Source organism: Sphaerodactylus townsendi, linkage group LG05 (genome assembly GCF_021028975.2).
Source record: "Sphaerodactylus townsendi isolate TG3544 linkage group LG05, MPM_Stown_v2.3, whole genome shotgun sequence".
Lineage (NCBI taxonomy): Eukaryota > Metazoa > Chordata > Lepidosauria > Squamata > Sphaerodactylidae > Sphaerodactylus > Sphaerodactylus townsendi.
Window position 1 is genome coordinate 109,729,088 of NC_059429.1, and position 27,249 is coordinate 109,756,336.

Consider the following 27,249-nt stretch of genomic DNA (forward strand, 5'->3'; position numbering starts at 1 on the left):
TTTACTTTTTTTAAAAAGGGAAGTGTATAGATAACTCATGTTTGGTCTTTGTTGTCATTTGCCAAGAGAGAGAGAGAGAGAGAGAGAGAGAGATCTCATAGAGGCCGTTTTGACCATCTTTGCCCCCGAAAGAGACCTGCAGTCCATGATCTAGAGGTGTGCTGTGCAGAAGTCAAATGCAATGTCACGGATGTGGAAGCAGGGAGGGCTCATTTGTATGTACCGCAGCCCTCAGTTGAGACACTTAATTCAACACTCATGCTGTACAATTATATCTAGGGAAGTATTAGCCAAGTACAAATTATAACCCATTCTCTCTTGGAGTGCTGTCAACCAAATGGCGGTGATTTTTCTAATCAAGCGTACTAAAATTAAGGGAGGGGAGAGATCATTAAGAAAGATTGGCATGGCGAAAGTATTCAACTGCTTTGCTGCAGCATAGAACTGATATATATATAGGATGCATTTTTAAAAAGGCTGCAAACATTATCCCCCCTCCACAAACACACACACCCTTAATAGGAATAGAGCCTATTAATTCTTTTTGGATATTTTCATGTCAGCTGGTTTTGTGTGATGCATTCCTGGGGGGAAAATGCTTCTGTCTTCCTCTCATTCTAATAGTACCCCTGACTGGGGTCCTGGGGTTGTTGATTTTCTTGCCACACTCCCCCCACAAAGTAAATAGTTATGGCCTTTTCTTCCTTTGCTGTATTCGTTGATGTTACTAGACAATGATAGTTTCCAGTAGGTAGCTACATTGGTCTGCAATGGGTTTGAACCTGGGTTTTGATTCGAGCCCAATAATACCTCTTCAGTATCTGACAAAGGGAGCTTTGATTCTGGAAAGCTTATACGCTGGAAATGTTGTTGGTCTTTGGATTGGCAGCAGCTCTCTAGAATCTGACACCCCACCCCAATACTTGTTGGCTGGGATCCTTTAACTGAGAGGCCGAGGACTGAGCATCTGCAAACTGTGCTCTGCCACTACATGATAGTTCGGCAATGAAAAGCCATCAGTCCAAATGTTTTCAGGTTTGCTTCCTTGGTTTAGTACAGTGTGTTTGTCAGTCACTTGGAGCTCAAGCTGTTTCTGGAAAAACAGCAGCATAGGGAAGTGTGTGTGTGTGTGGGGGGGGGAGGAATTGTGGGTGAATCAGTAACTGATTGCCTTGGTGAGTAGTGGTGGGAGATTGTGGATACAAGAATACTTGAGGTCAGTCTTAAGATTTCTTCTTAAGAAGGTTTGGTTTCACTGAGATGGAGCGCAAAGTGTTCGGTTTCAGTAAGCAGATTTCAGAGCGCCTGCCGTTTGTCTGAAACACAGTCCCTTATCTCTGTGTTTGGGGTGGGGGGAGGCTCCTGTGTAAAAAAAGGGGATCTGTTTTGCTGTTTTGACTTCAGGTGTGAATTTTCACTGTGGCTGCTACTACTGAAAGGTGATAATCAGTGCTAGCTTCTCTAGAAGTCAGATGCGTATTCATTACAGTCAGAACTTTCCAGCACAGCAGGACTGGAAGTCTTTCAATATGCAGTTCCTGTTGTAAGATAACAGCTATGCAAAGCTGCTTCGGTATTTCTGCATTAATTAAAGCTGCGATTTTGTCAGCCATGCAGTGTAGCAAATAATTACAAGGAATGAAACTGTTAAAATCTTGCCTACCAACAGTGACTAGCTCTTTTCATGGTAATGAAATTCACAAAACCAGGCTACCCACAGATAAGATAAAGGTTTGTACCAATCTGGGAAGGGGTGACTAGAAAAAGATAACTTCGTAAATGAACTACTTTTTAAAGGGATGGAGATCCAATGTCACGGTGAGGGCTAGGTGTGCTCTAGGATATTGATTGTTGGCTAAAGGGGGGAAAGACAGGAGAGGAAGTTCACTTTCTCAAATGTCTTGAAGTTTTACAAAATTGGATGGAAGGGGGGGGGGGCACAGAAATGTCCAATTAGTTCCCTTCCCTTCCATGATTCATTGCTGTCTTCCAGCTTGTCCTTGACCAGATTCTTTTTGTTTTTATCAGTCTAAGCATACCCCTTCTAAACCAGCCCAAGCAAGCCTTTGTTCGTTTATATTCCACCTTTCCTTGGGGCTCAGTGTGGCTTAGAACTCTCTGACCGCTATCCTTTCAGCAACAATAGTTAGTGAGATGTTTCCAGGCAATTCACATGGATAATGTGGGTACATCAGACGTCTCCTGTCCTTGGTTAGGAATGCAAAATGTTTGCATGAGGGAGAAGCAGAATCTGATGGGGGCTTCTCCACAATTTCTTGGTTCGGTAGGTAATAGGAGTGCCAGCCTCCAGGTGGGATCTGGGGAATCCCTTGGAATTACAGTTCATTTCCAGATTACTGAGATCAGTTCCCTAGAGAAAACAGATGCTTTGGAAGATGGACTTTGACATTGTACATCACTGAGGTCTCTGTCCTCCCCAGGTTCCACCCCAAAATCTCCAGGAGTTTCCCAGCCTGCACCTGGCAACCCTGGTGGCTGTACAGCAAGAAAGAAAGCAGAATTGTCACCCTTCGTAGGTGCTATATTTAATACCTTCTGTATCATGATGACATATGCATGCGCTCATGTGTCATCAACTGTTTAGAGTACAAGCTCAGTTGATCGCCTAGGGCTTCTAGCAGCTACGGTCATCTCCTTTCTATGCCTTGTTGACTTGGTGAAGTAGAGCAGAGAATTGCCCCTTCACACATGACTTTGATCAGGAAAGGTTTGTCTCGCTGCCTCCACCCCTTCTCCAGCAGAAAGTGTAGAAACTGCCACTAAGGTGGTGAAAAAATGTGGGCTGTCCCTCTGTCATCCTTCCACAGTAGTTAGAGTGCTGTGGTGGTTCTTCCTTTCAAGATTCAGTAGGTCAGAAAGTTATTCTGAAATGGAAGGGGGAATGTTGAGTGTTAGAGGGGCCATTTTTTTTGATTGCGCTTTCTTTTCATTGGGGCAATAAGTACTATATGTAGAATCCCATATTTTCCTAGTAGAAAAGACAGCCTTTCTGTTCCTCCGCAAGGACAAATTCCAAAAGGGGGTAGCAGTGCTAGTCTGCTCCATCCAAAATAAGAAGATCTTAAGACCAATGCATGAAAGAAGTGTGCTCAAGGCATGAGAGAAGGCCCAGTGCCCCAGTGCTTAGGATCCTGCCACTCCTCAAAGTCCCAGTATTCGCCTCTGGACGCAAGACCCCTGAAGTTCCTGTTTCAATTCCTTGTTTCTTAGATTCTCAAAGAGCTGCACTGGACTGATCTTCTGCCACTCTGTCTGCTATAGAAAGGCTGTCTCCTGACAGAACTAAGTGAGTAATCTCTTCCTCTCTGAATTCAGTCAACCAGTTCAATATGCCCAGAATTTAGGAGACTTTCCTCTCAATGTGATTATGATGACTTTTAAACAGCAATTGGCAAGTCTCTTAACCTGCTGCAAAGTTTGTGTTTGCATTGAAACTCCAAATTGTGGTTTAGGTTGGGCCAGCAGCCCACCTGCATAAATGTGAAACCCACTTACGAATCAGCTCTCTTAGCTTGAGGAGAGTAATGGCGAATCTTGAAAGGCACTCCAGATGTTATGGAATTTACCCATCAGCCCCTGCCAGCACGGTCAATTGGCCATGCTGGCAGGGGCTGATGGGAATTGTAGTCCATAACATCTGGAGTCCCAGATGCTCGCCACTACCCTTTAGGACAATTAGGTAACTAAGTCCCTGTGCCATTGAGGGCCTACTTTAGGACTGAGGCTTGCCCTGCTTCAGAAATTACACAGATGCTGTAAAAAGAGGATATGAAGAAACTTGCAAACCTTCCTTTTCTAGTTTCTGGATGACCTCCAAAGTCAACATGCATTGATTTTTTTTTCATTTTATCTGCTTCCTTTTAACAAACCAGCCTAGGTACACTATATTTGTTGAGTTGGAACTTGGCAGCCACCTGAAGGTAAATTCACGTGCGCAGTGTGGGGGGGGTGGGGGAGATAAGCAACGCAAAGCCAAAAAGGTGGCCTGGAGTGTTTGCATCAACTTTTGTTGTGGAAATATGTGAAATTTTGCATCATATATCATTGGTTGTGAAGGTCAGAGCCTTAATAAAATACTGAAGTCTCTCTCCACTGATAAGAATAAAGGGACACCGTTGACCTACCTGATTTAAACATTTCAAATGATGGAACAGTAATAAGAGTGCGATGTATATCACAATATAAGACTTGTATGTCTCTTAAAACCAGTACAATTTAGCAGGTAGAGGGTTGAGCTTGCATACAGAAGACCAAGTAGGGTTGTCAGTTCCCCGCCACCCCCCGGCCACCAGCAAGGTGGGGGGGAGGGTGTCTGCTCCAGGTTGGGAAATTCTAGGTTGGGAGATTTGAGGGTGGAGCCTGGGGAGCACAGGGACTTCAGTGGGGTACAATGCCATAGACCCCCCCCCCCAATAATCCGTTTTCTCCAGGGGCACTAATCTCTGTAATCTGAGATGAGGTGTATTTCCAGAGAATCCCCAGGCCCCACCTGGAGGCTGCCATCCCTGAGGTCAAGTCTTCCATTTTAGGATCCTTAGGCAACCTGTGCCGCCTTCATCTTAATTCTGGACTCACAAAATGGGAGTAATCATTGTCTATTTCACAGCCTTGTTGTGAAACTAAAAATTTTTTTGAAAGGTTAAGCGGCTTCCCACATTAAAAATGTTAAATCAGTAATTATAATGAAGAAGAAGAAGAGTTTTGATTTATATCCCCCCTTTCTCTCCTGTAGGAGACTCAAAGGGGCTGACAATTTCCTTGCCCTTGCTCCCTCACAACAAACACCCAGTGAGGTGGGTGGGGCTGAGAGAACTCCGAGAAGCTGAGACTAGCCCAAGGTCACCCAGCTGGTGTGTGTGGGAGTGCACAGGCTAATCTGAATTCCCCATGTAAGCCTCCACAGCTCAGGCGGCAGAGCTGGGAATCAAACCCGGTTCCTCCAGATTAGATACACGAGCTCTTAACCTCCTACGCCACTGCTGCTCCTTGGAAGGTGAAACAGATGGGGTGCTGGGAAACCCGTGACTGGGTCTTCCTGGTGTCTTTGAAAGGGAGTAGAGCTCTGCCTGCCTGGGTTGGTGCCCATGGTGCAGTGGAGGAAGGGGTTAACTGTCCCTCTCCCTAATGAGATTTTGCCAGTTGAAACTGATCCCTGTGCTGGTGCTAGCCCTGGAAGTGAAAAAGGCCCAGGTTCCCTTCCAGTCATTAGTTTTTCGCTTCCAGGGCTAACAGCTGCATTGGGGTGGGGAGTGGTCAACCAATGAAACTGCACAAAAGAAGAAAAGTTAAATTCCCGTCTGCCTCCCTCAGTTTTGATCCAAATTGAATTGGGGAGTGCACGTGACTGCTATTGCTCTCTTCAGAAATGATGGGGAGGTCTGATCTTGCTTAGTCATAATGTTGAATGTGCTTAAAGGCATGAGTCATAATTTAAGGAATATATTTCTTATTTAAGGAGGATATTTTAAAAATAGGCTAAAGTTTCTAGAGAAACTTTTGTTCAACTTACACGTTTCCATCTCTACCTGTTCCTGGGCAGTTAAAATACAGAGGGAGGCTAGTTGTGGGCTCCGTGTTTCATGGGGCAGAGAAGTTGCAGTTCACCTCAGAAAAGTCCCATCTCTCTGCAGTTCTCTTCCCTCAAGCCTCAGCCAGTCTGGGCTTGCCTGTGTTTCTAATCCAGCCACAGGAAGATTTGCTGTCTGATACTCTGTCTAATCAGTTGGAAAGACGCTGTTGAAAATGCTGGCTTTTGATTGCACTCCATTTCACCTTGGAACAGAAGTGTGTGTGTGTATGTATGTGTGGCAGGCGGGGTGGGGTTGCGCTGAGGAGAAAATCCTTTTCCTGTCAAATATTAATGTTGAGCCTCCTCACAGACAAACCAGGTGTGAAATCAATTCCAAGCACATTTAAACAAATTGAAAGTGGTTTTTGCAAACTGTTCCAGTCAATCTAATATTTTTTGGTTTTGTAACACATGCCTTGCAATGTATGGAGAATGACAAGTACAGAACATAAGAGAAGCGGAAGAAGGAAGAGTGCAAGCCAAGCACGTCATAGTTCAAGACCAGGTGCTTAAATGGCTCTAGAGATTGCCTGTGCCATTAACACAGTCTCTACAGCAAGTGGATTCCAACAGCTAATAGCTCTCACATGGAATGCTGTCCTTCATTCAGAGGAATTGTCTTTACAGTGTGGAAGAGTGTAAAGGCAGGGCTGACAACTTTCAAGTGGTGACTGGAAATCTTCTGGGATTACAACTGATCTCCGGACAACAGAGATCAGTTCGCCTGGAGAAAATGGCTGCTTTGGAAGGTGGATTCTGTGGCATTATACCCCATTAAAGTCCATCCCTACCCCAAACTTCTCAATCGTTATCTTCCAAGTCTCTCAGTATCTCCCAACCCAGCTTTGGAAATTCTATTTACAGTGAGTTTGGTGGGGAAATGGGAGGAGGGACACTGATTCCAAGCTGTATGGGAAATGAAGCGGGCTCATGAAGCAGGTTCATCAACATCATGCCAGTGTTCCAGAAGGAACGTTGTGACCCTGTCCCTATCCCCAGATTTCTCCCCTCGTCTAGAAACAGCCTTTGATTTGTTGTTTGGAATCTTTTTCAGTGTGAGAGCAATTGTGACCAATAATAGGGGCTCTTGATTCAACAATCACTTGAAAGATTCAGTGTTCACATAAACAGTAATAGGGTGATGATTATCTCCAGAAGGAGGTGTTCATAATTCTGTACAGAAAATAATAGCCAGTTCATATTTCATTCAGCGAGAGAGACTGCATGATGCCCTGGTTGTTGAGACTTGCAGATTTTTTTTTAAAGGATGGAACGTTGCTTTCCTTCAGCGGCTGACAGTGGGGTAGTTGGAGATTGGTCTTGACTTTATCCACATGATAAAAAAGAGTTCCAGGACCAATCTGCTACCTGTTCCAGATACTGAGAAAAGGCAGTCTGCTGCCCCCTCTCAGCAGCCAAACAAAATAATATTTGCTTATGATGTAGCAACCTCAGCAATGATTGGATTCCACAAATGCCCTCATTTAAGAGGATAAAATTATAGCATTAATTTGTCTAGACCGTAGATCATAATAAAACATAACATGCAATCATCCGCACTGTACAATCAATATTCACTTAGCATTCAAACCACAACAAGATCCCATTAGGATTTTCCTTGTAACATTTTGAACTGATTGCGGTTTCCAGATATTTTTCAAAGGCTGCCCACATAGAAAGCAATCGTTCATGTTACAAAGACTGGTATAACTGTGGCCAGTACCTTCTTAATAGCAATTGTGCAACTAAGAAACCCAGCCTTCTTCTGTTACTTCTTGTACCTCACCAGTGATTTACCTCAGCTGGCTCTTGGCTCAGTTTTGAACTCTGCATCGTGATTATCCTTGTTTTGTTCCACAGTGAGGCAGCTAAATGTGGCTGTACTCTTTGGTGCCCTAAAGCGCTTCCTTTTTTGCTCATGTGTTCTATTTTTCCGTGCCCAGAGTACCGAGAACACGTGTGAGGAAAAGGCCAAGCAAGGCCTTTTCAGTAGGGATGTGTGCCAAAGAAAAAATGTTGCTGATTTGCTTTAGTTGTCAAACTTGTTGTTTTCATATTTTAGCCATTACTTGTGTTTTGTTTTCTTTAGCCTTTATAGTAGTGGACAGGTTGTAGTACATTCACACTCATACACACACCAATGGCAGTGCACCTCTGGGTTTATACTTCCCACAGAGTCCTTCCTGGCAAATTTCAGATAGATAGAAAGGATCCCCATTTTTAGAGGCACTTAAAATTCTCACTGGCATAATGGGCTGCCAGATCTTGTCCTTCTCTTATTTTCTTCATGCATGAAAACTAATACATCTAGCTGCTTGTAAAGGACATAAAAGATCCAGAATGTTCTTGCATTCTTCCTCAGTGGCAGATGCTGCTTACTGCTGGGTGCTTGAGTACACATGTGTAGGTGCTCAGTTTTTGTCTCCCTACCTCATGTGCAGCACTTGCAAACTTGTACACCACAGTGTGCAAAGAAATGTTTGTCCTGAACCAAAACAGGGGAGAAAATACAGCGGTCAGCAAATAGGAGCCCTGGCCTGGATATCCCCAGGCTGGCTGATCTCCTCAGATCTCAGAAGCTAAGCAGGGTCATCCCTGGCAAATATTTAGATGGGAGACCACTAAGGAATACCAGGATCATGATGCTGGGGCAGTCGAAAGCAAAACCACTTCTGAACGTGTCTTGCCTTGAAAACCCCAGAGGGGGTTGCCATAAATCAGAGGTGACTTTAATGACAAAAAAAGGCAAATAGGAGTTGCTGTGCTTACATAGAATCCAATCAGAGTTCTCCCTACAAGCCAGAGACAGGTGAAAGTACTTGGGGAAGACCAACTGGTTAGCATAGTCCTCTCGGGTGCAAGATAGCTGTGTGACCCTGCTGATTGGTAAGTGAACCTGTCACATAGCTGCTGAGTTGTTCTCTCCCATACCTTCCCCGTCCCCCCGTCCCCCACCCCCCAAATCCACATACACTTTAGAATGGTATACTAGACAGCCAGATACTGGGATAAAAGGAGCAGCAGTGGCATAGGAGGTTAAGAGCTTGTGTATCTAGTCTGGAGGAACCAGGTTTGATTCTCTGCTCTGCCACCTGAGCTGTGGAGGCTTATCTGGGGAATTCAGATTAGCCTGTACACTCCCACACATGCCAGCTGGGTGACCTTGGGCTAGTCACAGCTTTTCGGAGCTCTCTCAGCCCTTGCACTCCCACCCTTAAGTAATTGGGTGTTTGTTGTGAGGGGGGAAGGGCAAGGAGATTGTAAGCCCCTTTGAGTCTCCTGCAGGAGAGAAAGGGGGGATATAAATCCAAACTCCTCCTCTTCTTCTTCTTCTAAAAGGGTACATGCAAATTTCTTTAATTCATGTCATTTATTAGGGTTGTCAGCCTCCAGTTGGGGCTTAGAGATCTGGAATTGCATGTAATCTCCATACTTCAAAGGTCTGTTTCGCTGAAGGAAGCGCAACTTCAGAGGGTAGACTGGCGTTAGACCATTCCTTATCCAAATGTTTCCCTTGACTCCACCCCTAAATCTCCAGGAATTACCTAAGTTGGAGTTTGTGCATTTATCATTGTACCCCACCCAGGGACTTGATGGGCTTGATATAGATTTACATAAATAAATTTAAATAAATAAATAAATAAATAAATTCCTACTTGCCCAAGAAGAGCACTCCATTTTTTGTTACAAAGTTTATTAAATTTCCAACAAAACAAATATTTTAAAAATATACAACAAATATTGTATCTTGTCCTGTTCTTAAAGTTAAATCAGTATAAAACAATTACCATAATTATCACATCATTATTTTCTCTTAACTTCCCCCTCTTGTAGAGTTCCCTTCTGTACATACAACTATTTTTTCCTGTGAAAACACCTAGCTTGTTTTACGTATGCATAAAGCTACAATAATCCTAGTAATCAATTCTACAATCTATATTAATTGGCTTAACCATAATTATTTATATAAACCTGTCCTGTCCCAGATTTGCAGTTGATCCTGTAGTTCACAGACCAAAATGAGCATTCTTTACTTAGCTGTAACTCTCTGAGAAATAAGCGTAATACAAAATGCTAAGTCAGGCGTAATCCTGAAATCTGCATGTGCATGTATCATGGCTTCTCTCCCAGACATAGTGATTATGGAAATAAATGAACCATATGTTCATACTTGTCAGGTTTTGAAAATCCAAACGTTTAAGTTCCTTCCTTTGACCGTGAAGCCCCTTCTCATACTTGTCTCTGCTACCTAAAAGTAAAACCAAGAAGATAAAGAACAAAGTTTTAAAATGGGCTGTCCTTCAGAATGTATTTCTAAATATATATTAAAATACAAAATTGCCTTAAAATCAAAACATAATAGTAGATCTCTTTGTAGTGGTGTAGAATACATTCTAGACCAGGTTAAGGCCAGCAAGACTGTAAATTTGAGCTAGATAGCAGCTCAAGTTTAGCAATTTACCTTACTAGTAATACAGTTGAGGTCTTGCAAAGAATTCTGCTTTACTCCAGCAGCTTAGGTTTTGCAGCATATATTTATTATTCAGGTTGCAGAAGAGTAGTTTTGCAATGTATAATACTTTATTTTGCTGTTGCAAATTTTAACTTAATTGTCTAATGTGCTGTTCAGAAAATCTCAGCAAAGTGGAGAATTGGGAGATAATACTTTAAAATATTTTTTTAATTGTGCCAGAATAAGAGAATTGGTTAGTATTCACATTAGACAAGGAGCTGATTAGGATTTATGACTTTTGTAAATGTCAGAAATCCCTGATTGTCCTTGTGATGGTGCTAGCATATAAGTTTTTTGCAGAATGGTTGCTAACATTCAATCTTCTTTATCCAGTTTTCATCAGTAGAATTTTAGTGGAAGCTGAGGAACTTGTGCTGCCCTCATTGTCGATCTTCAGGAGGCAGTTGAAGACAGTTTTAAGATTGCATTTTGCCTGATTTAGCTTTTATTATGGACCATCCAATTGGGGGGTTTTAAACTGAGACTTGTATGGGTTTTATAATAGTTGTTTTTATTGCGTGTTTTATAACGTTTTATTAATTTTGAGCTCTGCAAGGTAGAAGGGTGGCTAATAAATGTTTGAGATAAAATAAATAGTAAGAATAAAACCAAAGGAAAACCAGAGCTAAAAATACATACACTAGACTGCCACCTAGGAAGTGCACAGTTCTGGCACGTCTTGACTAGACATGAGGGCCAATAAAAATTATTTGTAAATTTCAGGTTCAGGTTTTTTAACCCAGAAATTTTTGATGAAGCCCATATCAATTGGCTTTATTTAGCTATTATTGGAAAAAGTGAGTTAAAAAAGCCCCAAACCTGAATTTTTTCAGTTCTTCTTGCCCCCGCCTCATGTTTTTCCAAGAGGCCTTGGTAAGCGTCAGTGTGCGGAGAGAAAGCTCCATGCCATGCTGAGCCTGCCCAGTGCAACACAGAAATCTATCTGCCCTTCCCCCCCTTTGCTGGATCCCAAGTCCACGTGGGCTTGGGAAATGGCAACAGGGGGGCAGGCGGGGAGGAGATTGAAAAAGCCGAATGTTGTTCAGCTTTTCTGCTCCAGGTGTATTTAACTGTGGGTTTCCCCCCTGTGATTTGTGTTTACTGAATCACCAATCCTAGTCTTGACCCAGTGATTTCTTTGGCCATATTCTTGCAGTTTTCTCTCCTGTCTGTTAACTCTGCACTAACTCCTAGGTAGTGTGTATCCATGCACTGAGCCCTTCGGGGGAGGGCGGTTTATAAACCCAAATAATAATAATAATACAATACTACTACAATAATACACAATAATACAATACACATACAATAATACAAGCTTTTCCTATTGTGCTGTCGCTGCATTAGAGCCGCCTTTCACCTCCTGAATTGTCTTACCCACACAGGAAAATCTAGTCGCAAATGACTGCTATGGCACAGCTATACAATATCCAATAATGTGTGGATGCAGCCTAGAATCTTATCCTTAGCCAATTGGCCCTGTCTGGCACCAAGTAAAGATAAGCTTGTCCTCTGAGAGAGTGTAGGTTTATTGACGCCTCCCCCCTCTTTTCCAAAGCGGGAGTCTAAAAGAAAATGATGATCCGTCTCCAGTTGCTCAAACCCTACAATCAAAGCTTCTTGCTAAGGCAGACCAGAAAGCAATCTGTGGTAGCTTAATTTCAACTTAGTTCCTTGAAGTGTGAAAATGTATTGCCTTCCTGGTAAGCCATTTCCACCTTCACAGAAGTTGTCTAATCCTCTTGAAGCTTGCTGTGACAATTGCAATTGTGCTGACTTGTAGTCATGTCATTCAGAAAGCACAGTCCCACTGGGGCCTGACTGTTGTGTGAGCAGCGAAGCATCAGGGCCTCACGTTCAGTTTCTCCTTGTCTGAAATCCTCCAGACAGAGCACTTCTCTCTGTCTAGCTGGGTTCATTGTTCTCTTAACTATCTCACTGACCTCCAAGTTCCTCATCTGAACAGAAAGCATCAGTCACAGTTTAAGAAAAGGTATAGTGTGCTCTTGAAAGCTGTCTCACCTGTCTCTTTCTTGCTGTGCTTTCCATTCCCCCATCTTAAAAGCAGTAGAGTCTCAAGTATATATTCCATATGCAATTAATATTTAATTTCAAATAATAATTAGTATTAAATATTAATAATATTTTAATAATATTAATAATATTTAATATTAGTACTGTTTTGGATGATGCTTACCTCTCTGGATAGGTCGCTTGTGATGTTTTCTGGAAGCTATACTTTTTCAACGTTTACATGAAACTTCTGATGGAGATTCTCAGGAGTTTTGAAGTATGTTGATATCAGCATGCTATTTCCCCTTTCTATCTGGACCAGGTGAGGACGTTTCGTCCCTGAATGCCTGTCTGTCATCCATAACTTTGGTTAAGAGTGAATACGTTCAGTCTCACTCTAGGAAAGATGGAATTGCTCATGGTGTATAGGATTGGTAAAAGTGGAGGAAATCTCAATGGTCTGTAATTTGAAGTTCAGGCTTTCTTCCATCTAGTCAGGTTGAATGAGTGGCCAAACCCACATTTTTATTAGCTAAGGCTGACCAGTTAATGACATGACCAGCTGCAGTCTTTCCTGGGACACATAGTACATGCAACTGCTTTTATACCTTGGTCTGTCAAAATCTGTTCTATCTTCTCTGGGAGGCTTCTTAGGTGGAGTTCTCCATGTCATCTGTTCCCTTTTGAACTGACGATGCTAAGTACTGCATCTTGGTACTGCATTCAAAACAAAAGCTCTTCCACTGAACCATACACCCCTTCCTGACTACTGTGGTACATGCTGTATTAATTTTCCATCTGGATTACTGAAATGTACTCTGTGTAGTGCTTCCCTTGAAGACTGTTTGGATATAGAATGCAGTTATTAGATTTATTTGTGCTATAGAACATTAGTACTCTGAAAGCTCCAATAGATTTCTCGGATAAATTCAGGGTACTGGTGCTTCCCTGGGAAGCCCTTTACAGCCTTGGTCCAGGTCATCTGAAAAAGCACCTTGAATGTAACAAACTGCTTTAAATTGACTCAGGCCATTGGTCCAGATAACTCTTAGTGGTGCTTACTGTGATGTGCAGCAACTCTTCAGAGTCTCAAAGACAGAAAGGTCTTTCTTTCCCAGTTCCTGTTGTCTAGAATTGTTTATTGGAAAATCCCAGGGATGGAAACAAGGAACTTCTACATACAAAGCACATGCTGCCTTCTCTTGTACTTCTTCCCTGCTTGCTGAGATTAGCTATGAACAATCTGGTGGTGAACCCATCTTGCACTCAATTAGGCCCTTTCCAAGTGGGTATTGTTCATCATACTTCTCAGATTCTGGAACCAGCTTCCTGCTGTGATTCAGAGGATTAATGGCCTTATTTTAAAGAAGGGTTTAAAGATCCAAATACTTTGTCATCTGTTGAACTGGCTTTAGTAATTAAGTTTGAGCTCTCACTAATCATTTAGTGTGTTATCATCTTATAATAGTGTACCTCACTTTTGGGGTGTTGTTTTGTTGTGCAGTAAATGGGGATTCTTTAAAATAACTTCTAATAGCCTAATAAAATAACCTAATAGCCTAATAAAATAGCCTAATAAAATAACCATAGCTATAAAAAGCATTTAGTGGACAAGCTGCTGCTTGTTCACTAAATATTTCTAATATTGGGAAGGCTGCAATGGAATTGATATGCTGGGCTGGGGATTCATGTTGAGATGTTTTGTATTTGAGATGCAGTTAATTGCCACTGAATAGCCCAGCTTATTCTTGTTTGTCAGAGCTTGGCAGGGTCAGCCACTGTCAGTATTAGGATGGGGTACCACCAAGGAAAACTAGTTTTCCTTATGGTGTGGTTGGCATTGCCCATTTTTGTTTCCTTCATATAAATGTGCAAAGTGATGCTCAGAAGTCTTTTATAACTAGCACATTATTTGTCACACTGTGGCCAGCTAATGGGAAAACTGAAACCACGTGGGGAAGTGAGCTGGGGCCATCTGCTACTTAGAGAAGTCAGCTTTACCACATGTGCCAGTGAGTGGTTGATGAATCTGTATCAGGTTTTCACATGTGCTTAATCTCTTGAGCAAAGCAGGAGATGCTTTCTCCAAAGATGCACGCTCAAAAAGAGAAACTCCCTTCCCATTACAGTCTCAGTCAAGCAATTTAAAGAGCCAAGTGATGAGGAATGAATTTTTCTCCTTCTTGGGGGTAATTGTTGGTTAGATTGCTGTTATGGAACCACAGGGTAGGTTAGGGTTGCAAAACTCCAGGGAGGGCCTGGAGGTCTCCTATAATTTCCACTGATCTCCAGATGACAGATATTGGTCCTCTTGGAGAAAATGGCTACTTTGGAGGTGGGTTCTATGGCATCATACACCAACAATGTTTCTCCCCTCCCGAAACCTCATCCTCCCAAGAATCCACCCCCACATCTCCACCAGTTCTCCAACCCAGAGTGGGCAACCCTACAGCAAAAAGTTCTGTGGCTCCTTAAAGGCTCACTTTATCGTGGCATAAGGTGTTGTGATTTGCTTATTATTTCACAAGACACATAAAGTTATCTTCAGTGTGTTTGCAAAAAGTGGGGCCAAATTGGCTGTGAAACGCCAAGCTTGGCAGAGGACTGTCACCATTCTGTGCAGAGATCAGTTGTATACAAAGTGAGATAAGAGTGTTTGGTCAACTGATAAAGGTTCATGTAACTGACCAAATGAAATCCTGTCCAAGAAACATACTGGATAATGAAACGGTGGCCAAAATACATTGTTATGTAGTTTCAACAGAAGCCTTGTACTGACAACCCATCCATTCAGTGAGTCACCATCCAGGTCAGAAGGGGAGAGCACATGTGAACATGCTTTCTCCTCCTCTACCACCACCACCCTTCATGAGAACACCAACTCTGCTTGATTTGAACATGAGCACATCATGTGCACACTCCCTTCCCATCATTAACAATATTCATAAAGTGGCATTTGCTGATAGCGAGGAGGGGGAATACACATGTGCATCTCCTCCACCTCCCACTTCCCCCAGGGTGGGTGGGCCATGACCACGTTATATTAGATTATCCCATTCTTCCTCCAAGCAGCTCAAGATGGTGTAAAATGGCCAATGTTTGACTTCTTTTTTTTCAAGGTACAAAAATGGGTAACAACATTTTCTTTGGCAAGCTCAGAATCTTACTGACTGGCCTTATGGAGTTTTGTGGCTCTGAAACTGTGACCCATAGAATGAATTTTGCGCTTTAAAAGCATCTACTTAACCTTTACTCTTGTCTAGCTCAGGGAGTCACCAGGACTTAGTGTTAGAGCAGCTGATAAGCAATAATTTATTTAGTTCATTTATACCCCGCTTTTCTCCCCACAGGGAACCCAAATTACATCATGCTTCTCTCCTCCATTTTATTCTCACAACAACCCTGTGAGGTAGGTTAAGCTGAAGGAGTGTCACTGGCTCAAGATGATCCAGCATGCTCCATGGTACAAGTAGGGAATTGAACCTGGGTCTTCCAAATACTAGTCAACCCTGTTAACCGCTGTACAACATTGGCCCTGCATTATATGCAGAAGGTCCCGGGTTTAATCTCTGGACTCTCTGCTTAAAGGATTAAGTGATATGAAAGACCCCCACTGGAGAGCTGCTGTCAGCTAGAGTAGACAATAGTGGCTTTGATAGACCAATGATTAGAGGCAGGTGCTTCTGTGTTCAGGTGTATGTTTTGATCTGTCAAACCTGTGCTGAAGTAAGAAAACATTTTGTCCCTTCCAGTAACCATAAACTGGCTGATGAGTTTACGTCTTAGTGGGCAGAAGACTTGAGCCTAACCAGTTTGCGACCTTCTTCTCTTGCAGCTTGGATCATGGGGAGCAGTAAAAGCAAACCCAAAGACCCCAGTCAGCGGAGACGCAGCATGGAATCCACAGAGAATATCCACGGGGGCTGCTCAGCATCACAAACTCCCAACAAAACCTCTGTCCTGGATGCCCACCGGACTCCCAACCGCCTGCATGGCAGCACCACTCCAGAAACAAAGCTCTTTGGGGGCTCAAATACATCCAGTATGGTCACCTCTCCTCAGCGCTGTGGGGCCCTAGCTGGTCAGTAATGGCTCCTGTCTGGGGCAGAACTTTTTAATCCTGGTATCTTTCTCATACTTGAGATCTATTCCTTCGTATGTAAACCTGCTGAGGGAGTAGGAAGTAAGAGCGTTCTCAGAGGCAGCAGTTACCAATGCTATGCTTCCCTGTGAGAAAAGTGGACTGTAGATGACAGAAATAAAGGATAATGAACAATATAAAGGAACACCACAACCAGATTGGGAGACGAGGGACCCAGTGCCAAAAATGTGCAGGCAAATGTGTGTGTGTGTGGGGTGGGGGAGAACAGTTCACCCTTCTTTTAATCCAGAAAAAATTGTGTGGTCATTGCTAAAAAGAACAACAAAAACCTCCCAAAGAGCCAGAATCCAGAAAGCTAATACAAAGGCGATGATCCCTTTACTATTGCCCCCATTACCAGCAATCTCAGCACGCATGTAGACGAGGGTCTCTTTTCCCCTCATGTGCCGTGCAGGGGGTGGAGGTATGAGGCACGTGCTCCTCACTGTGCTTGTGTGAGGGATGCAGAGGAGGGGCAGATGCAAGTGGGCGACAGAGCCTTGTTGCTGTCTCCCTGCCATAGCCTTAACATCCTGATGCTCCACAGGGACCCGCTGGCTGGACAAATGGGAGGGGGGAAAGAGCAAGGATGAGCTGCAGCCATAGGAGCGCCCCTGTGGCTGCCATTCTGCCTCAGGCTCACTTACCTCAGTCACTGTTGCCTGTTTACCAAGCCCAGCTTAGGTCCCAACAATGGGCGGGGGGGGGCTAACCTGAGGGAAGGAAGTGGGGGGAGGGGGGATGATCACGTGGGCCAAGGAAAGGTCATGTGGGCTCACTCCCCTGCACCCAGTCTATGGCCAGCCCCTTTGGATCACTTCAAATTAAAGCTGGATGGGAGCGTTCTTCAGCGTTGGCAACCAGCTACCAGCACCTTCTCTTGTGCTCCAAAGTCTGAAAAGGGGTGGCCAGGGCGCCCCCAGTCAATTGGCTCCTGGGGTAGAAGCCCTGGTTTGCCCCACCCGTTACGTGCCTGACCATAATCTGTAGGGGGCAGCCCATGACTAAATGCATAAAATTCCTGGGTGTATGCTGCCATTAAGATATAATGTTGGCTTCCAGTAAAGATAATGTGGTCACTAAACTTCCCTGAATTGGTTTCTTTTGCAGGTGGAGTCACGACATTTGTGGCCCTGTATGATTATGAGTCCCGGACAGAATCAGATCTTTCATTCAAGAAAGGCGAACGCCTCCAAATCCTCAATAACACGTAAGTATTTTTGACGCAGGAGCTGGAGTGGAGGAGGCATCAAACATTTTAGTAAATCTTTTCTTGGGTGCATGCCACAGCTGTTCATATTCTTGCTCAGACAGCTAGAAAAGCATCATTCTGCTTTTTTCTCAGATCCTTTTGGACTGCTGTTGGGTCACCTTAAGCAAAGCAACAGCAACCTGGCTTAGAGGGTAGAGGGTGTCTGATGAGCATAGTGTATATTGGGGTGCCCTGTCTTCCATTGGATGATAGCCTCCAAGGAGCAGTTCTTGGCTCGAAGTGGGTTCTTCTTTTGCCTTTCTAGTAATCTAGCAATACTGGGAAAATTGTACAATACATATAAGCTTGCTGTCAATCCTTCCTCCTCCTTTTCTTCTTCTTCCCTGCTGGCAGAGCTGCCCATGACAGATAATAGAGCCCTTCTTCAGTGGGAATTTCCACCAAGCAGCCTTTCCTACCTTGGTCCCAGCCACACAGTGGAGATGAGTCTGGATGCCCAGGAAATCATGCTGATACAGTTGGATAACAGATAGTGACAATGCAAAGCCTAGTTTGGGTGGAAGTAGAAGAACCATATGACGATTTGCAAGGTCTAAAATAGCCAAGTCAGGTTTCTCAGCTAACATCCCTCCGTAGCTTCAAATGAAAACCTTTCCCTCAGATTCTTTCTTTCTCTAATGTGGATTGTTCCTTCTGGACTGAAACACCCCCACTGCGGCACTGTTGCAGAAGAAGGAGAGCATCTATGAGATGGTTCATAGATTGATTCCCACACATGCGTGGAAGGGCAAAAACATCTTGATTGGATGGATCATTTATCTGTGCATTTGGACTCTGTGAAATCCAACCACTTAGTTACCCATTATCTACCCCTAGGATACTGAACAGGCAGCTTACACAGACGACCTGTTCCAATGAGATATTTTTACCCGCAGTAGTTTTTGCCTGGGAGCATTTAATTCTCAGCGGCACATTTTGAGAACGAGAACAATCTGATGAAAAGTGGAAAGTTTGCTGTTTTTCTGTTTCAGAGACAGGGTGAAAATGTGATGATACTTCCTAGGGTCACAGACGACGGGCTGAAGATTGTAAAGCACTTAGCACATTAAAAAAAACCCTTCGTAAACAATTACTGATATTATTGCCATATGACTGGGCAGATGGATGTGGATTCTTCTTAGCAGATGTTGTGCCTTCCTTCTAGCAAGGATGTTTTGCAGTCACTTGCTGTGCTCTGTCAACACTGCACTTGCCCTGCAAACTGTTTTGGCGCATCTTTGGCTACTGGTATTCCCCCCACCTAGCCTGAAACCTCTAGCACAATAAAGTATTTAGAATAGGCTTCTGGTTAGCTGAGGGATTTGTTGCTTCCTTTTAATCTCTCTTCCATCCTTTGAACATGCAGTTTATCTCTTACCAGATGCTGGGGCCAAACAACATATTGGTAGGAGGAGGGAATATTTATCCTCATCCTGCCCTGCTTGTGATTTCTTTTCGATGTGCTCGTTAGAGACGGAAAGCTGATCCAGCCATTTCACGTTAAGGGATTTCCAATTTAAATAGGGTTAGTGGTGCACAGCTAAAAATCTTAAAACCATAAAGTTTTTTAGCATGTGGGCTTATCCCTTCAATTAGAGAGATTTGGATGAGTGACCAGACTCCTGGGGTTAGCAGAACTTCGTGTCTGCCTCTCTCCAAATGATACAGACTGTGAATTTCAAGAAACACTTGTCCCTTGGAAGCCGGGGTGTAATTCTTGCCTCCTCGGTGAAACAAACTGACTCTGTTCCTCTTCCTGTTTCTAGGGGACAGGCAGAGGAAGGGCAAGATTTTGGGACAGTCATTTTCAAATGGTACTTACTCTTCCAGAGGCCTTCTTTTTTAAAAAAAAAATGTCTGTCAGGGAGTCCCTGAGCATTGTGGAAGGATTCTGGCACATGCTTTATGGTACACTGTTAGTTCATGCAGAGTACTAGCCAGACCTACTGTTCCATCCGAATTGACAGTCTCAAGACACGTCCCAAATAAATCTTGGAATAACTCCATAGATGGAATAACTCCAAACGATGGTTTGAGGGCTTTCAATCCTTAGGCATGCATACTTCCTTTTGCTTTTGAACAGCATCTTAACCTGCCGTTCTTTTAATCTAAGCCCTGTCTCTTTTTCTCTCTCTCTCTTTCTCTCATATCCTGCCTCCTCATGCTTTCATTTAGGAGAAAGGTCGATGTCAGGTGTGTATCTTCTATTTGATTGATATTGGAATAAATCCTAAAAAGATGCTGATGCCTGAACTGCAGACTAAGGATGGTGAGGGGGCAATGTAATGTTACCAATTAACCTGAAGTCCTTGGGCTGGTGGCTGACCTTACAAATAAGTGTAATCCTTTGGTTCTGAGCAGACTTGTTTTGCATTTTAGCAGGTGGCATGTTGCAAAAGTATGGAGGCACGTGGATTTAGAGTGGGCATTTCTAATTTGATGGGAAGATGAGAGACAGTATTGGATAGTGGTTATAGTGTTGGCCTGGGATCTGGGAGTCTAGGTCCAAATCCCCATGCTACCATGGAAGATAACTGGGCGACCTCAGACCACTTCCTTTACATGGCTGTTGTGAGGTTAAAATGGAAGAGAACTTCTAATCTGTGAAAAGCTAGAACAGCGGTTCTCAACCTGTGGGTCGTGACCCCTTTGGGGGTTGAACGACCCTTTCACAGGGGTCACCTAAGACTCTCTGCATCAGTGTTCTCCATCTGTAAAATGGATAAAGATTAGGGTTTGGAGTCACCACAACATGAGGAACTGTATTAAAGGGTCGCAGCATTAAGAAGGTTGAGAACCACTGAGCTAGATATAAATTTCATTAGAAACATTTCTATGCATTATTAAGATGTTGGTGCCAAAGAATCAATTGGGGAACCATTGTCTTAAAGCTGTGGGTCCATATGCATGCACTCTTCCATCTGCTTCCATGAATACTGCCTACAAAAATTTGAAGAACATAAGATTGTAATCTTTACTACTGAGGTAACATAACTACTAAAGTCATGCAAGTCCCCAGCATGATGCTTGACAAGGATCTTCACTGTGTGACTAACAGTAAGCCATGGCAGTCTTTTGTGGTTGGTTCTGTTTCTTGCAGTCACCATTTTGTGGCTGTGCTCACCATACTGTGTCAGAATTCCAGAGGTGTCCACTCACTCAAAAAGGTTGGGGTCCCTTTATGTAGCAGAGACTCAAGAGAAGCTCTTGACTCTTCTTTCTCAAGATAGTGACTGGCTTCTTTGTGATGGAAACGGGAACCCACATAGGAGAACAGTCTACTTGCATTTACAATAAGCAGCAGGGATATTGTCCATAAAGAAGCCATACTTCTGTCCTTCATTTGATTTCCACTTTGCTGATCTTCATAGGTAATGAAATATATAGCAATGTCCTTTGGGGGACTGTACCATTTCTTAGAGCTAGTGGTAGAAAAACCATACTAAAAACTTCATCTGTGTTTTGAGTAGAGAGCTAGGCTGGAAGCTATTGTTTACTCACACGTAAGGCGGCTAGTTTTACCCCCTGGATTTGCCATCAAAATGAGTGGATTGTCTCGCACTGCTGTACTAGTTACAGTTATGTGTAAAACTTTTTTAGGGGAGTCATCTTACATTCAAGGCTGCTTTCCATTCAGGTATTCAGATATTTGATAGTTCCCTTGGTGGGGAATAATTAAAAATGAAATTCCGCTTTGTAATTTGAAGGGGGTGCAGTCCTGGAAGAACACTATTCTTGTGATTTTGCAGGATGTAAAGCTCAGCTTTTATGTGCTCCGCACATGAGAGAAGAGAGCGTTATAGTGTGTTGAATAAACTAGAGTGCAACACTTATGGCCTTCTAAGGCCATTGACATGTTGTTGTTGTTGTGATGGTGGTGTTAATTTTTTTACCCTGCCTTTTCCCCCAAAAGGGACCCAAAGCAGCTTGCTTAATCCTCACAACAATCCTATGAAGCAGGCAAGGCTGAGAGTTTGTGATTTTCTCAGCAAGCTTCCATGACAGATTGTGAATTTGAACCCAGGCTGCCAAGATCCTGGTTTGGCTCTTTGACCACTACACCACACTAGCTCTCTAAACTCGTATCTTTAAAAGGTGTGGAGCTATTTAAGACTGCACTGTATAATAGCCATTAAATTTCACCAGGGCGCTGCTTAGGTGATAACATTAATCAGGCTATCTGGTATGCTGGGACTGTAGGACTGCCTTATTCTTCTTGGCATGAATTCTTCCCACTCTTTATTGAAAAGTGTGTTACCAACATCCATCAGACTTGGAGCACAATGCAATAATGGTGGGCTGAGTTCTGCCAGAATCTAGTGATGTAGATTGGGTAGACAATACATTAAGTGGCTTCAGCAGGCGCAGGCAGCAACAGCTTTCAGCATGGAAGTGCCATAAATGTAATTCCACCCCTCCCCAGTCTTTCCACCCATTGATGACTTCCTTCTCCATTGCTATAATCCTGCACAGAGCTAGGCTGCTTAAATTGCATTCGGTGGGCTGTAAGCAGCTTGGGCAAGCACAGGATTGTAGTCCCAGCCTGTTGTTCCTCTGCCTATGCACAAAGTGTTGCAGATGATAAACGGTTAAGTCTGTTTCCCTGCCTGCCCTTCCTCTGCACAGCCGCTGTTTGAAGTTCCTTTGGTTGGCCCAGCTGCATACACACACTCCCTGCACTGCTCAGTAAATGCAATGTGTATAGTTATGGTTCAAGTCTGTAGAGCTGAGGGTTCTTCCACACAGGAACAATTCACTGTTTCGCTTTAGTTGCTGTTTTGAATGCAGAGGCAGTGGAGTTAGCACTTCTGTTCATGATCCGCCTCCCGCCTGCTCTTCTTCCCACTGCATCCCTACCACTACCAGACTTTGAGCAGTCTTTCAAAAGGCAATATTGGTAGCTAGTATATAACTATATAATGCCACAGAATTATGTGCCCGTGTAAAGAGCTGTCAAGCTGTAGCTGACCTATGCAGATTCCATAGGGTTTTCAAGGCAAGAGACTAACAGAGGTGGTTTACCATTGCCTTCCTCTGCACAACAACCCTTGCATTTCTGGGTGGTCTCCTATCCACTTACTAATCAGGGCTGACCCTGCTTCTGAGTTCTGACGAGATCAAGCTAGCCTCAGCCATCCAGGTCAAGGCATAGTGATATATCTACTAATTATTTTTTAAAAGATTAACAAAATCCCTTTGATCATAGGGAGGAAAGATGGTGTCTGATGTGGATGGGGAAGGCTGTATCTTTCCTTCTAAACTTGCCCAACTGTGGAAGACCAGGTGATTATGTAGAGGCAGGGAATGGGGCCAAAGCACTAGTACCCACTATCTAGAATCATAGAGTTAGAAGAGACCCCAAGGGCCATTAAGTCCAACCCCATGCAATGCAGGAATACATAATCAACCTGTGTTACTTACCATATGGGGTGATTTCTTATATTGGGCACTACCTTTCATTCCTTATATTGAATACTTCCTTACATGTACACGGACAGGAGAAAGGCCTGACAAAATGTGGAGGCACAGAAGATTTTCCCAGGCAAAAGTGTTTCATGCATCAATCAAGTCATCTTGACTTTCTTTTTGGTTTTCCTCTCTGATGTTTCTTCAATTCCAAGAGAAGCCACATTTCACTATTTTTTTTCAAAAAATCTATAAAATCACAGCCAGGAAATGGTCAATACTCAATTTTGCCCTTGCAACATTGTTTTCCAGCAGTCCAGTCCAGAGCGGAGTGCATCTGCAGTGCAGATGCAATGTAGGAAGCTGTAATAAAAAAACTTGCCTCTGAGCATGTGGAAAGGGCTAGACCAGGCTAGAGACTGTGCCGGTGCACAGTGTTAGAAATGTTTTTGTCATACTGCTGAGTAATTGTCAGCAGCCTCTTTACTTCAGGCACATGTGAGGAGTTATCCAGTTAATGAGTGTCGCTTGCTGAAAGGAAGCTCAGTGTTTAAAGTTCTTCTGGAGTTGCAGGGGCAGCTCAGTTACTGCTGTTGGTTTGGCAGGACAGCAACTCTGTCTCCTGTGCCAAGGACAGACAGCTCTCTCCCACACACATCACTACAGAATCAGATTGCAGAAGCAATAGATTGGAGCATGTTTGGATTTGGGCCTTTAGAGCACCACTCAGGGTATGTCAACAAGAGATCCTAACTTGGCTTTCTACTGGAAAGTTTTTTCCTGCACCAGCACCATTGAAATGGGCAGGAGCTGATCAAAGTAGTGTTCTAGAAGACCCCCTACTCTGCCATGGATGCTTGTTGGGAGTTGCATACTTTCAAACTAATTTACCTCACAGGGCTGTTGTGAGGATGAAATGGAAGGGAGAAGAACAGTGTGAACTGCTTTGTGTTCCCACTGAGGAGAAGAAAGATGGGGTATATATGAAGTGAATGAATGAATGTAATACTTTTGCATCGTTCCAGCTCGGATCAGTGAGTTGAACCTATGAGAATGTCCTAGTAGATAGGATGTTAATTACTGAAGAGGAATACAAGCAAAGAAACTCAGGCACCACAAAGGCTTCGGCTGGCTCTTTCAAAGCACCAGTCACCTGCCAGCTTAGGGAATTTCCTAACATGCTGCTGTACCCAAATATGCACTTCAAATCTGTACAGTTCTAATAAAAGTATCTGCCAGTCTGATTTTTTAGTATAAAAAATAGATTTCTTTATTTGACAAACATGTTGTAAAACTTTTTGGTGCTGTTCTGTCCTCCCTCCCCCCCATGTCAAATTTTATTAGTACTTTAAATGCTTACAGTGTTGATGTCATGCTCAGAATGTCTTGGCTTTCACCTGGGCTTGGGGTACCTGCCAGCCTTATACCCTGCATATGTTCTGGCTGTTCAGTAGCAAGGAGAGAAATGTTCTCTGCATATATGTTCAGAAGTACTTTCGTTCCTCCAGGGAGTGCCCCTACTGATTTGATGAACTACGGGGAGGGATGCCTGTAAGTAAAGAGCCAGCTTGGTGTCGTAGTTAGTGTCGATCTAGGATTTGAGAGAGCCATGTTCAAATCCTTCCTGTGCCCTGGAAGAACACTGGGTGCCCTGAAAGGTCACTGGGTGATTATGGGCCAGTCGCACACTCTGAGCCTAACCTGCCTTGTACAGTCGTTGTAAGGATAAAATGAGGGGCAGGCTGGAATGCCAGCATCATCCTGGTAAAGGACCCCAGCCCCACCTCAGAAGGTAGGGAAGGAGGAGGCTTGCTGGGCCTCTTGCCCAGCTTGCACCCCCCCCCACTTCGTATGAGGAGGGGGCTGCTGGTTTGCAGTGGCAGCAGCAGCTCTCTTCAACCCTCCTTCCAATGCAGAGCAGGGGCAGCCAGTTGGTTGTGGCGGCCCTCACCGAACTCACATGGGACTACCCAAATGTTGGGGGAAGTCCTGGTGGGAGGAAACCTTCCAGGCCATCTGCCCATCAATACTTTTTCCCGGTGGCTTTAATGGCCAATCTATCTCTATTGCTATCATCCCACCTTAACATTGAAAGGACACCAATGTTTTCAGCCCAGTGTAAGTATATTTTCCTTGCTTTTTCCATTAATCAAAATAAAAATAGATATTTTCCAAAAGTTCCGAAGAATTAGTGTACTTTCGGCAACTGTGTATTTTCTGTTATTTTTTTTAAGCTCTGAGTCTGAGAAATATTTGCAATGTCACAGCTGTTGCATATAAATAACAAGAACAAAATGATCTTCCCAAGAAAATAAAGGTCCTTAAAAAAGAAATTATAATGATGCATGTAGAAATGAAGTTAGACGCTTTTCGAGCTACCTATTCTGTGGTGTCCAGTATCGAGCTGGGTTCTCTCAATGGTCTTGTGGCAGTGATGAACCATGATTTGTTGAATGGCTGAGATGCATGGTCTTCTGTCCGGCACGCACTGCCAAGGGCGACTCATCCTAGGAGAAATGCGTAGCTCATGCTGAGTGATGCTGACGCAGCAGTAGAATTCCAAAGGTGTGGCTGTAAGTTAATATGGAGACAGACAGCCTGAATCCCTGGTAGAAACTGAAAACCTCTCTTGGCTAAGAATCTGTATGCACACAGAGTACTGACTGTAAATTGTGTGCGTGTGTGTTGTCAAGTCCCAATTGACTTATGGCAATCCCATAGGGTTTTCAGTGCAAGAGGCTTTCAGAGATGGTACGCCATTGCTTGCTTCTGCAGGTCTGAAAGAGTTCTGAAGAAACTGTGACTGACCCAAGGTCACCCAGCTGGCTTTATGTGAAGGAGCAGGGAATTACTCTGGTTGTTCAGATTAGAGTGTACTGCTCTTAACTATGGACTATTTATTTATGTTCAACCTACCCTACCTCACAGAGTTGTTGAGAAGGTAAAATGAAGATAAAATGCCATTCTGTGTGCTTTGGAGAAAGGAAGGGTGGGGTTTTAAATGCCCTATGTGAATGAATATTTTGCCTGGTGGCAGATTGCAATTTGATGGTGGCAGATTGCAATTGTAAAAATACGAGTTTATAAAAAGAAGCACTTGGGGAAGCTGTTTCTCTTAGCCTGACATCTCTTGACCTCGGTATCTCTGGTGAAATCTCATTATATAACTAGCATAGAAAATGGAAAACCAGTTTAGCTTTAGTCTGGGAGTGCCAGTAAGGATGCGCTGGGGTTGTACCTTCTCGAAGGAAACCTTCACTCCACCCTGGGCCTACTCAAGGATATGCAAACGAGAACATCAGTTATTTCTCCTACTTTTGCTGGAAGTAGTCCAGTAGATGGGAATTGCTCTTTGCAGGGAATATCTTCAGTACAGTAGCCCATTCCTCTTCCTCCATTTGTTCAAAACTAGCTGTCATTTCTGCAGTTTTCTAGCAAGTTGTGCTACTGTCAGCCGCAAGACAGTGTGCTGCTGCATTGCATTATTTCTGCTTTGCTAGATTAAGCACACTCATGTTTCTTGTACAAAGCCAATGACTGATTGATTGTTTTGGTTCCTAGTTGAAAATTGCATCCCAAGATTTTCAGACTACCCTGTTCCACCTGGTGTCATGGTTCTCAAATTCTACAGCGTCCATCATTACTCCCTTTTGCCATTATCATCTATATGCAGATGCAAATATATCTACAATAGTGAAATCTTCCTTTTTAAGCAATGACGTATGTTCAGGTGTGCATGTGTTCTTCCTTTGAAATTTATGGGGAAGAGTCTGTTGTAGTTTCCAAATTAGTCTGCTCATTGAAGTGAAAGAGGAAGAACTGTAGGTGGGGAGACTAAACAGCTACTGGAGTGGCAGTGACCATCGGCAGCTTGTCACACAAATGAGGTAAATAAAGGTAGCAGCATCTGTCTCTCAATTCCTTGCTTTATATTGGATTTTCCCTGGTGCACATTTGCAAAAGCTGTGCTTTCCCATCACGCCAGCCGTGCTGGAAAATGTGGGGGTTTCCCCCTGTTTGGATTTTCCCTTGGCTGCGTCTTCCCTTGCTGTTTTTCAGTCGTGCTTCTGTTTCATGCAGCTGTGAACCTAAAAAGGCTGAGGGAGGAGCCAGAAAAGATTTTGGGTGTGGTTGGTGCTGATTCCTGGTAGAGGCACCTCTGGCTTCTCTCCAGCTATACCTGTTTAAGATTTGGGCTTTGATCTGGCACACTGATCTAGCCGGACAACCTTCCTGTGCCCTCTCCCAACTCTGCCTCTGGAATTGGTCTAATAGATCCTCCCTCTTTCACTAGGGTGACCGGAATGATAATGACGATGATCCATATGCATATGAAC

At 43.6% G+C, this 27,249-nt stretch overlaps 1 protein-coding gene across 4 annotated transcripts in view; it reads left to right on the forward strand.

Annotated features, from left to right (window-relative positions):
- SRC (SRC proto-oncogene, non-receptor tyrosine kinase) overlaps window positions 1-27,249 on the forward strand; it is a 104,955-nt gene that overhangs the window by 49,885 nt on the left and 27,821 nt on the right. For 2 of the 4 annotated variants that reach the window (XM_048496398.1, XM_048496399.1), the window contains exons 2-5: window positions 3,232-3,307; window positions 15,949-16,194; window positions 17,365-17,464; window positions 19,682-19,699. In XM_048496398.1, the coding sequence (XP_048352355.1) occupies window positions 15,957-16,194; window positions 17,365-17,464; window positions 19,682-19,699 (356 nt within the window). In that variant the 5' untranslated portion in view covers window positions 3,232-3,307; window positions 15,949-15,956. The remainder of the gene's footprint in view (window positions 1-3,231; window positions 3,308-15,948; window positions 16,195-17,364; window positions 17,465-19,681; window positions 19,700-27,249) is intronic. The other 2 variants (XM_048496401.1, XM_048496400.1) reach the window with 1 other exon arrangement.